We start from the raw sequence: 12,337 nt of genomic DNA on the forward strand, positions 1-12,337 counted from the left end.
TTTCATTTCTCTCCTTCAGCTGCCTAGGGATTTAGGCTAGGGACTTAGGGGGCCAGGCTGGAGCCTGGGGGGGCCCAGAGTGAGGGTGTGACAACTGGCTGAGGTGGTGAGGGGTGTGGGAGTGCCTAGCTGGGGTGTACGGCCAGGGTGCAGAGGGCAGAGGTGAGCAGGAGGGGAAAGAGACCAGGGTGCTGAGAGCTGTGGAGGCTCTGGAGGGCCCGGTGCTGAGGGTGATGGGAGCAGGAGGCGGGACTGGCGTGGGATGGGACGAGGTAACCCAGGGAGCTAAGCCATCCGTGCAGAGGGGGAGGGAGAATGTAGTGGGCAGGCGGACCTCCCTGGTACTGCCAAGAAGAGGGAACTAACCCCCTCCCGGGCCTCGCAGAGACCGGACCCCCACGGAGAACAAACAGGATTCAAAGTCCCCCAGGAGCTGGGTGAGGAGACTGGCCCTCCCAGGGGGTGGGACCGGGGTGGGAGAGGCAGGGGCTTTGGAGGAGGCTCACCCAGGCGGCTCCAGGACACAATGGGGCGCGGGTTGCCCGTGGCGACACACTCCAGCACCGCAGTCTGGTGCACCGTCAGGGTGAGGTTCTCAGGCCCCACGAGGATCGTCGGCTCCTTGTAGACCCCGGAGCCCGCGCCTGAGAGGAAGAGGCCACGTCTCTTCACTTTAGCCGGGACCCTTCCTGCCTCCTCACCCCACCCGCCGCCCAGGACATGGGGATAGAAACATTCCAGCCCGGAAGTCAGTCCTGCGGGCAGAGAGGCGACGCCAGGGGCCCCAGGATGTTGCTCACACCCATCTCTCTGCTCCTGGCCCTGCAGGCCTCTAGCAAGGGGAGGGCGCCCCCGACAGGCAGAGCTGGGCTTCCCCAGGTAGAGCTGTGCCAGGGATCGGGCCTTCGATTCCTTCCGAGCTCTCACCGCGAGGGGCACAGAACGTGGGGCGTGGAAGGTAGCCTGTAGGCGCTTGTCTGACAAGTCTCCGGGGGCAGCTGGAGGGGGACTGATTGGAGAGTGAGGAGAAGTGAGGCGGCTGGTTGAGAGAAGAACCAGACAGGGCAAAGGACCCTCACCCGACACAGTGAGCCTGGCCCCGTGGCTGACCCGGACGCTGGCCATGTTCGAGGCCACGCAATGGAAGACACCGCTGTCCTCAGCCCGAAGTCCTGTAATCTGCAGGACACCCTTGGGCAGCAATGTGTACCTGTTGGGGAGGGAACACAGCTGACCGCCACTGGCACCGCTGGCCACAGGGACCCTGAGCATCACAGACGCAGCCCAGCGCCCAGGAGCTGCCCCAAGGTCACCGTCACCGTCATCATCACAGACTCACACAGGCCGATGCACCTGCAATTCCAGTCCTGACAACCATCGCACACAGTCCGTCTCATGGATACATCCGCGAGCACCCAGTCTGGGCCCGCAAGCCACGGGGATACTCAGTCTCAACGCAGTTGCTGAAACCCAGCCCTGGAGCAGGTGGGCAGGCCGGGCCCACCTGTCTGTCCTCCCTCCAGCATCCCCCACGTGAGGCTCACCTCTCGTTGTCCGTATCGATGGGGGCTCTGTTCTTCTCCCACATGATCAGGGGTTTGGGAAGCCCGTGGATTTGGCACTGGAAGCGGGCCACGCCGCCCTCCTCGCCTGCGACGGCCTGGGGGTGCACGTGGAAGTCCGACATGGCTGGTGAGAGAAAGGGAGCCGTGTGTGGGAGAGGCACGCTGCTGGGGAGCAGAGGGAAGGAGGGGAGCGGTCACAGGCCAGTGTCCTGGAACCCTGAGCTCACCCCACCCAGGGGCAGGGGTGCTCCTGGAACTGGCAGACACAGGGCATCAGCAGGTTGGGGACACAGCCGCACTTACCCTGCCTCCCACCGTGGAAAACACCTTCCCTAAGGGGTCGTACAGGCCGGGCTGGCACACTTAGAGAAAGGTCTGGACAAATTCTTGGATGACAAACCTCTGACCAGGAAGTCTTGGGCTGCTGACCCTCAGATCCCTGCTCCTGTCCTGCTGCCTACGTTTCCCTTGCTTTCTGATTTGGTTTTATAACCCCCCCGCCCTTCCCTTAGCAAGGTCTAAATGTTGTGCTGCGTGTTTTACAGAACAGGAAACTGAGGCCCAGAGAGGGGAAGCAGGCAGTTCAGTGTTGCCCAGCAGGGCCACCTGTCATTAAACCCTGGTTACAGACACCAGCGGCATTCTTTGCCCTTCCTTATCACCCCATCCCTGTTCTGTAGCTTCTAGATGTACCCCAAGGGGGTGGTATATCCATCCAAGGTGACAAGCCTCTCAGAAGACTGTCAACCTACCAATCTACATTTCAATGCGTCATACATATTCAGGGACCCCTTCCCCACCTTTTGAGAATCTGAACTAACTGCTTGAACCTTGGTCTGCAGCGGCTGGTACAGTGGGGGCTGTGGCATACCCCCACCGCACTTTCGGCTGGTTAAGTGTTCCCACCCACCCTCATTCCCATCCAGCCCCAACTTCACCCTATAAAGCCCAGAAAAGGGGCCCCTCCCTCTCGGGTTCCCAGCTCCAGCACCAGGGCTGTGATTTCATTAAAATCCACTTTGCTTCAAGTGCGGGAAGGCAGCTCACCATCTGTCCAGGCAGGCAGCACCTCCCCTCCGGCACTCTATCAACTGGGACAGTCGTCCCCTCCCAGAAGGACCCCTCCCCCCACAGCAGCAGGGGTGCTGGAGCTGGTCCTGGCTCCCGGGTGTGGGTGGGCACACCCTGTCTCAGGCCCCCTCCACCACAGGCCTGTTCTGGACTCCAAGGCAGCCCAGGAAGGCGTAGCCTTTGTGCCCTTCTTCCCAGAGCCTCTGGGGGCTGATTCTTTTGTGGCGTGTTCTCCATCTCATTTGCATGTGGTTCATTAAATATAAACATGCATAAAAATCCCCTGCCCTGCCTCCTCCTTTTCCAGGGCCTCCAGAGAACACGGCTGATGGGTGTGAGTGCCTCCTCCCCACACATGTGTGCAGATCTATGTTTGCCAGGAGGGTGTGGCTACCCCCGCCGTGTATGTGGACTGAGTGTCCACAGCTGGATGTGAATGGCGTTTTGTAGCCCTTGGCTCCCGTGGCCAGTGTGTGATTCTGGTAATCAATCACATGTGTCCCCTTGAAGGTAAAGCCCATACAAACAGCACCTTGGGGCCCTCAGAGCAGGAGGTGGGGGCAAGTGCCCCAGCTGGTGTCCCCATCAGGCTTTCGAGAGAATTCCCTAGGGAGCACCCAGAGGTCAGCCTGCTCTGTCTCAGGCCAAAGGCTGTGCTTGGCCAAGGGCCTGCAGGTCAGCCCCAGGGGCTGGGGGGCTGGGGGGCTGGGGGGGAGGAGAGGGAGGAGGGGAGAGAAGGGGGCAAGGCACTGCTGGGGCCCCTCTGCTGCCTCCAGGCTTCTCTGCCTCTCAACCTCCATCCAGGAGGGCATGGCTAGAAACAGGCCCGGGGAGTGGAGAGGGCCCCCAGGTGCCTGGGTCTGGGGCCTCTGCCCTCTGAGCCCTGCTCATTCCGGAGTTGGGGAGCTGCCTGCCCCCTCCTCACTCCAGCTGGAGAGGAGCTCACAGACCCCCAGGGTCCAGGGGCGGAGACTAATGGCTCTGCTGACTACAGATGCCTCCTCATTAAGGAACTGAATCCTTTTGTGTTTCTAGCCCTGATTCTGGGCTCCCTGGAGGTGCCTAGAGCTAGGAACTGGCCTGAGGAGAGATACAAAGGGTAGGGCTGCTTCTTTATCAGGACGCTGGGGATGGAGAAAGTCTAGCCTCTACCTTCTAGCCCCTCCTTCTCCCCCAAAACTAAACAATGACAGTAGCATGGGCTGAAGGTGATGCTGGAGAGGACACAGGGCAGTTGGTAGGCACGGAGCCTGTGCTCCTCTTCACGCAGGTACAGCAGGACTCCCAAGGGTCCCCTTGGGCGCAGCTGCACCCCCTCCCCACTCAGAGCCCCACCTTTTCCTTCCATCAGACAGCAGCACCTTGCTGTGCCTCTCTATCCACTTTACTCAATTGCAGTTCTGCCAAACATTTCATTTGAAGGGTAGCTTTCCTCGAAAAATGCTTTGGCTCAGTGGATAGAGCATCGGCCTGTGGACTGGAGGGTCCCGGGTTCAATTCCGGTCAGAGGGCACGTACCTCGGTTGCAGGGTCAACCTGGCCCTGGTTGGGGCATGTGTGGGGGCATGTCTCTCTCACATCGATGTTTCTCTCTGTTCTCCTCTCCCTTCCACTCTCTCTAAAAAACCCATGGAAAAGTATCTTCAGGTGAGGATTAACAACAGTAAAGTCAGCCCCTTCATTTTACGAAGGGGAAACTGAGGCCCAGACCCAGTTGGTGCCTCTACCAGACCAGAATCAGAAGTGCCAGGCCTTGGGCCTTTAGTTCTCCAGCTAGTTTTTCACTCTCCAAGAGCAGGTAACTCTAGAGTGGACTGCAGGTTGGCTCAGCCTCCTCTTACTGGTTGGGAGTTGGCACCGTGTTGCAAGGTGCAGGGAGGATTAAGAGCCCCAGAGATGGTCCCTCGGTCCCATCCCTTGGAGCCCAGCTGGCTACACAGATGTGGGTGCAATGGCAGGTGTGGGCCTCTATATCCCCTTCCTCATCCCCTCCCCAATTCCTTGATCAGCCCTGCATATCCCTTGGGTATCCAGGGGATTGCAGTAAGCGCATGGGCAGGCCATGTCAGAGTGCCAGTCCTCTCCTCTGCAAAGGAAGAGGTGAACAGGCACTCTGCAGGGCCGTTCCAGCTTCGACTCCTGCCGCCTTCATAACAGGCCTCGGTAGCCCTGGTCGGCGTGGCTCAATTGGTTGGGCATCATCCTGTGCACTGAAAGGTTGCTGGTTCAATTCCCAGTCAGGGCACATGTCAGGGTTTCAGACTAGATCCCTGGTAGGGGGCATGTAGGAGGCAGCTGATCGATATTTCTCTTTCTCTCTCTCTCTCCCTTTCTGTCTCTCTAAAAATCAATATAAAAAATATCTTAACATAAATAAACAAACAAACAAACAAGCAGTCCTTGGTCTATACTCCTGGAATCTTCTACTCACTCCTAATTCAGAGGTAACAGCATTCTTATCTTTAGGAAGTAAGGGAAGAGAGTTTCTTGGGGCCATTTAGGCCTTCTCCAGGCTCTCGGAGTGGGATATGTTTGGTCTACAAATCCCCCCCCAACCCCACCCCCGCAGCAGGACAGAACCGGGGGAAGCTGTGCCTGTGTCTCTCAGGGGAGAGGGTCCTTGGGCAAGCATGGGTATGTGAAGCTAAGGGTCAGGCCTCTGAGCACCCTGAGCCCTGGACAGGTCACCCTGGAGGCCCCTGTGCGGGACACACAGGTTACAGACACTATCTGTGGGGGCGTTGGTGGTATTGTGTTTGTGGCTGGTGGACATGAAGGTGGTACTGTGGCTTGTGGCTGTTGACGTGTTCTCCTCCTGCTGACATCTCAGCCAGGGAGGCACAGTCCTCAGTCCCTCACTCAAGCTGGGTGATGAGAGGAAGTAGTGCGCAGTGGCTGGGAGGCCCTTCCAGTGTGAGGGCCAGAGAGAGCGAAGGGGTAAGCAAAGGCCTGCCCGGGAGCAGGTGTGGAGAAAGGAAGAAGAAACACTTTGTCCCCATGCAGTCTGGGAAGGAATCTCCTAGCTCCTCTCTACCCTGACCTTGGGTACAGCCAGGCCACTGGGAAAGCAAGGACAGAGAGTGAGCCCAGCAATCCACCAAGCTGGACGAGAGCAGAAACAGGCAGGAAACGACTCCTGGACCCCTCCATAAATCACCCCAAGGGGCGGGGTCTCCTGAGAGCCAGATCGAGAGCAGCTCAGGGAGGGGAGGGGAGGCTTTCCTCCTGGTCCAGGACCTCTGGAGAGGTCAGGCCTGGATCTGATTAGACAGGCTCCAGGGGGACGCTGGGGGGCAGCGAAGGGTCGAGGCAGAGTGCTGGGAAGGAAGCTGGCAGCTCCCCCAAGTCCAACTTCCCACCCTTTGGCTACAGCCGGGCTCTTATCCGGTGTGTGATGACAAAAAGATCAATGGGCATGCTGGGATGGAGAGTTCAAAACAGCTTTTACAAAAGCCGATGCCACTGGGGGTCTGAGGCACAGACGGCCTCCACTCATACGGTCATTCAAGAGGAGCAACCCGGACTACAGACTCTTCCAGAGGCCATCGAGGCCAATCCCCTCCTTGTATTTATCCTTGCCAAGAACCAGGGATGCGGAGCTCCTGGATGCCCAGCCCCTGCTCAGGCAGCTTGGGTGACCGTAACATTTCTCCTTATACTAGGAACATGCCCAAATCCCAGGTGTTTCTTCCCACTGCCCCCAACTTTCCCCTCTAGAATCACTTTTCTTTTTTTTCTTTTTCTTTTTTAAATATTTTATTGATTTTTTACAGAGAGGAAGGGAGAGAGATAGAGAGTTAGAAACATTGATGGGAGAGAAACATCGATCAGCCGCCTCCTGCACATCTCCCACTGGGGATGTGCCCGCAACCCAGGTACATGCCCTTGACCAGAATCGAACCTGGGACCCCTCAGTCCGCAGGCCGACGCTCTATCCACTGAGCCTAACCGGTTTCAGCAAGAATCACTTTTCTAATATAGTAGCCAGCTATTAAGCACTGCGGCCTTAAGAAATGGGGCCAGTCCAAACTGAGATGGCTGTAAGTGTAAAATACACACTGGATTTCTTAGTATAAAAATAAGACTTAGTATAAAATAAAATGACACTAAGCATTAGGGAAAAGCAAACCAAAACCATAATGAGATGCCACCTCACTCTCATTAGGATGGCTACTATAAAAAACCAAAACCCAAACAAAACAAAACCCACCACAAACAACAGAAGATAAGTGTTGGCACACATGTGGAAAAATTGGAACCCTTGTGTACTGTTGGTGGAAATGCAAAATGGTATATCCACTATGGAGAACAGTATGGTGGTTCCTAAAAAAAAATAATTTCCATAGAATTACCACATAACCCTGCAATTCCACTTCTGCTATGAACATGGGTGTAAAAATATCTCTGGGTCTCAGAGATATTTTTACACCCATGTTCACAGCAGAATTATTCATGATAGCTAATGCATGGAAGCAACCCACGTGTTCATCAATGAATGAATGGATGAATAAACAAAATGTGGTACATGCATACAATGGAATATTGTTCAGCCTTAAGAAGGAAGGAAATTCTGACATATGCTTACAACATGAATGAACTTTGAGGACATTTTGCTAAGTGAAATAAGCCAGTCCCCAAAAGACAAATACTGAATGATTCCACTTATATGAGGTACCTAGAGTAGTCAAATTCATAGACACAGAAAGTAGAATGATGGTTGCCAGGGGCTGGGGAGAGGGAAAAGGGAATTATTGTTTAATTGTTCTAGAGTGGATGGTGGTGATGGTTTTCACAATAATATGAATGTATTTAATGCCACTGAACTGTATACTAAAAGCTGGTTAAGATAGTAACTTTTACATTTTGTGTATTTTATCAGAATAAAAAATTGGCAAAAATAAAAATTTTAATTGATAATAATCAACAACCTAAAATATTGATTAGAAGTTGAAATAAAATTTTATTTTTAAAAATACGTTTTTATTGATTTCTTTTAGAGAAAGAAGGGAGAGGGATAGAGAGATAGAAACATCGATGAGAAACATCAAAGATTGGCTGTCTCCTGCACGCCCCCTACTGGGGGTCAAGCCTGTAACCCGGGCACGTGCTCTGACTGGGAATCGAACTAGTGACTTCTTGGTTCATGGGTTGATGCTCAACCACTGAGCCACAGTGGCCAGGCAAAAGTTGAGATAATATTTAAAGTTTTAAAGACAGTCCAAAAGTGGCCATGGCCGTGTGGCTCGGTTGGTTGAACATCTTCCCATGCACCGAGAGGTCCAGGTTCGATTCCTGGCCAAGGCACACACACAATAAAAGAGAGAAAAAGACAGTCCAAAGTATAAAAGTATTATTAATAGTTAAAAATAATGATTATATATGGAATGATAATATTTTGGATATATTAAGTAAAATAAAATTTACTATTAAAATTAACTTGCCCTAGCCGGTTTGCTCAGGGGTTAGAGCATCGGACTGAAGGGTCGTGGGTTCCATTCTGGTCAAGAGCACGTACCTTGGGGCATGTGTGGGAGGCAACCAATCGATGTGTCTCTCTCCCATGTCTCTCTTTCTCTCCTCCACCCCCTTCCTTTCCACTCTCTCTAAAAATCAATGGAAAAAATATCCTTGGGTGAGGATAAACAACAACAACAAAAAATTAACTTCATCATGTTTTGTTTTTAATATATTTTTATTGATTTCAGAGAGGAAGGGAGAGGGAGAGAGAGATAGAGACATCAATGATGAGAGAGAATCATTGATTGGCTACCTCCTGTACACCCCCTTCTGGGGATCGAGCTCGCAATCCGGGCATGTGCCCTTGACTGGAATCGAACCAGGGACCCTTCAGTCTGCAGGCTACTGCTCTATCCACTGAGCCAAACTGCCAAGGCTATTGCATGTTTTTTAAAACCTTTGTAAATGTGACTACTAGAAAATTTTAACTTACCTATGGGGGCTCATATTATAATTCCACTAAACAGGACTGTTCTAGAAGACACAAACAATTTCGTTCTCTGAGAAAGAGCTTCTGAGGTAAAACACCCTTAAATCCTTCAGCCACTTGTGTTGTGAAATGACGTTCAGGTGCCTTCAGCCAAGGGAAGCACTAGCCCAGCCGTGGGCAAACTACGGCCCGCGGGCCGAATCCGGCCCGTTTGAAATGAATAAAACTAAAAAAAAAAAGACCGTACCCTTTTATGTAATGATGTTTACTTTGAATTTATATCAGTTCACACAAACACTCCATCCATGCTTTTGTTCCGGCCCTCCGGTCCAGGTTAAGAACCCATTGTGGCCCTCGAGTCAAAAAGTTTGCCCACCCCTGCACTAGCCACTAGCCAAGCTTTGCGTGGACAAGGCCCCCTTTCAATGAATGTGGCACCTGGAGGTGGCCAGAGCCCTTGGGGGATGTGCCCACACGACCTTATGTCACCAAAGGACTTTGAGCAGATTTCAGCCATCAGCAGTGGAGAACATCCCTGTGCTGAACAAATATGGTAGCCACTAGCCACATGTGACCACTTAACACTTAAAAGAAAATTTAAAATTCGGTTTCTCTGACTCACTAGCCACATTTCAAGCAATAGCTGTAAGTGGCTCCTAGCTACATTATGGAACAGCACCAACAGCACATTTCCATCATCACGGAAAAGTTGATTGGACAGTGCCGGTCCAGACCCCAGCCCAGGTCTCAGACCCCCGGCTGCCTTCTCTCTTGCTGTCCTACCAGAGAGCCCCCTTTCCTCTCCATCACCATCCTAGCCTGGCCCTGCCCTACAGCTCCCTCCACACGACTCAGAGACCCTGACGAGGCCCACATCTGATCAGCACCCCAGGGCCGTCACACCGTGTGACACAAGCATTCACGGGGCAAGGTTTTGGCTCCTAGTGGGAAATACTCGCCAAGAGCTTTTGGAGGTAGTGTTACAGTGCAGAGGTTAATGGTACAGGCTCTGGAATTATACAGTACTGGGTTCAAAACTCAACAGTGCCATTATCAGCTGTGTGCTCTTGGGCAAGTTAACCTCTCAGAACCTCTATTTTCTCACCTATAAGTAGGGATGATAACAGCTCATGTTGCCAGAGCTGCAGCACTGGGGAGATTTAGAATGAGATGTATTTGTGAAGTGCTTAGCACAGTCCTTGGAAAATAGTAAATACTTGCTAGCTATTACTGAGGGAAAATAGTAGGATCTTGAGTTAAATGGGAACCGAGGGGTTATGAGAGGGTACGACTGGGGGTTGGGGGTAAAGGCAGAGCAGCCATCTTCCCTCGGAAAGACTAAGGCTCACAGAGTTAGTGAGGATCCTCCAGCCCTCTGGAGTTGTGAGTAGAGTCAGAATCTGCAAGATTTGAATGGTGAAGGGGTCAGTGGGAGGCAGAGGGGGGCAGCTGGGTATAAAGCAGAGCTTGGCTTCTTCTACCTCACTTCTGCCTGGGGGCTTCATAGAGGCCCCAATAGACCGAGCTGTCAGTTGGAAGAGGCCATTGGGTAATTGAGGCCTTGATTTCTCTAGTAAAATGTTTATGAAGCCCATAAACTCATGCCTTTATTGGCCAGGCTCATTCCGGGGGATGGATGTGGTTCTCCGAGGTGTAGTTAAAGCACCTGCTGAACTCAGGCACCCGATGACTGCCCTGGCCTCCACCCAGACCCACCAGGCAGAGCCACTGGCAGGGTGAAGCTGGGCAGAGTGGCCCTTAAAGGGCAGGGAGGCCGGCCAAGGGCCACCTCACACGCTCTTTAAACTCCTCAAAGCACTTATAAATAAATGCCCTATTTCTAAATGTGTATGGGAAGGAGGGAGACAAGGGCAGAGAAACCTGAGTCCTGGGGAGGCTGGCGACTTGCCCACAGTCCCTAGTAGGGTATGGTTCTTATTCTTAGGGTTCTCTAGCCCAGGATCACTCTCCCCAACACTCTGTCCCTGTCCCCCCATCACCTGGGTCCTCACCTTGCCCTGACTTTTGTTCCGTAAGGGAAGAATGCCCACACTGATTGGCTGTAGTCATGTGGGAGAGGGAAAGTATGAACTTAGAAGACCTGTATTTCTTCCCTGGGCTTCCAAAGGGGAGTCTGAGAGTTGAATTAGGGTTCTGAATCCAGAGTATGTTTTGAGGAGGAAGGGGTGTGTGTAGGGAAGGGGTGTTGTATGTATGTGGGTGAACGGTGCCTGGCACTTACAAACAGCCCCAGAGGACTTTGATGGCTCAGCGGCCCTGCTCAGCTTCAGCAGGGGGTGAATGATTCATCTGGGCCTGTGCCTGGTGACCCTGCTCTGAGAAGCCTCTGGATCCCTTTGTCTGTATCCTCAGCCTCCTCAAGCCCCTCACCCGCTGCCTTGGGCCCCTGAACCCCAGCCCCTCCCTGCCAACCTCCCACTCTACCACCAGCTCGCCAGTCCCCCCCACCCCCGCCCCAATTCTAACACAAAAGGCAACTTTGTCTTTCAAGTCAGCAGCCATAAATCCACGTCTCTACCCTCCCTCCCAGCAGCCACCTCTGACAAATGGGGGCCTGGATGGGGGAGAGGTGGGAGGCAGTGGGGAGCTGGCCTCAGCTTGGGAAAGTCCCTGTATGCAGCTGCAGAACTGGTGAGCACCGGACCTTTATGGCCTGATCTTTGATTCCAATGGACTGTAAGGCCCAATGCACGGCTGCAGGGGCGGCAATTTGGGGCTCTCCACTGTCCCTGGGTTTGGCTTTTACAACCCAAGGAAAATAAAACCTCTCAAAGCCCTACTTTTAATTACTTAACCCACAATTCGGAGGCTCCTGTTCTTCCTCCAGATCAAGCCATGAGCTCCTCCCTCTGCACCCTCCAGCCTTCAGTGGAGTGTGTGGAGTGTGCCTGGGGGAGTGCGTGCTGTGGGACATAGGCTTGGGAACCTATCTTAAGCGACACATTGGATGTGTCAGTGGGTGGGTGTGTCCACTGCTTTCCATGGCGGCCTCTGACACACTCTGGGAGGGGGAAAGGGAGAGAAGCACACCGACCCCTGTGACTGCCCTGCCTACCCCACGGATAGGTTTGCAAAAGCAGTCCCAATTTCAAATAACTGTTTTTATCCCATGTACTAGACACTGAGTCAGAGGATTTGTCCTGGTTTTTGGTTTGGGAAATAGAGTCACTGGGCTGACTCTAAGCATTCATTCAACAGATGCTTACTGACTGCTGATGTGTTGGAAAGGACGTTCCGGCACCCCAGGAGCAAGTTCCCGCCATCCCACAAGCCTCGTCCTTAGATGTGCCCACCCAGGCTCCTAAGAAATGTCAGAAGGGTGACAGCACCAAGGTCAGCATCTTAGAGCCCATCACAGTAATATGGCCCTAAAAACCAGAGACCTACAGGGACCAGTGATGGTTAAAGATGAGATATTGCTCAGTATAATTCTGAGAAATAGGGATTACTAGCCTTTTGGAGGCTCAGAGAGGTTAAGTAACTTGTCCACGGACAAACAGCTAGCTAATGGTGTTAAGGCGTTAGAGTGCTCTAACACCAAATCCAGCGTTTCCCCCTGCACCACAGCTGCCCTGAGGAATGGGAGAGACACATTCAAATACTGCTCAAACATCACAGATGAAACCTAAGGACATTCAATTCAAACTGAAAAACACGGAGGCACACAACATCCCACACCCTTATAAGCACCATGCCTGCTCACATCGGGCACCCATAACACAGCAGGTTTCAC

General features: G+C 52.9%; 1 protein-coding gene across 1 annotated transcript in view; it reads right to left on the reverse strand.

The window, feature by feature from the left end:
* Positions 1 to 12,337, reverse strand: part of IGDCC3 (immunoglobulin superfamily DCC subclass member 3) — a 44,022-nt gene that overhangs the window by 7,613 nt on the left and 24,072 nt on the right. Inside the window, exons 3-5 of the mRNA XM_036304897.1 lie at positions 1,545 to 1,689; positions 1,080 to 1,210; positions 507 to 644 (exon numbers count right to left, since the gene is read on the reverse strand). Of these exons, the coding sequence (XP_036160790.1) occupies positions 507 to 644; positions 1,080 to 1,210; positions 1,545 to 1,689 (414 nt within the window). The remainder of the gene's footprint in view (positions 1 to 506; positions 645 to 1,079; positions 1,211 to 1,544; positions 1,690 to 12,337) is intronic.

This window comes from Myotis myotis, unplaced genomic scaffold (genome assembly GCF_014108235.1).
Source record: "Myotis myotis isolate mMyoMyo1 unplaced genomic scaffold, mMyoMyo1.p scaffold_m19_p_1, whole genome shotgun sequence".
Lineage (NCBI taxonomy): Eukaryota > Metazoa > Chordata > Mammalia > Chiroptera > Vespertilionidae > Myotis > Myotis myotis.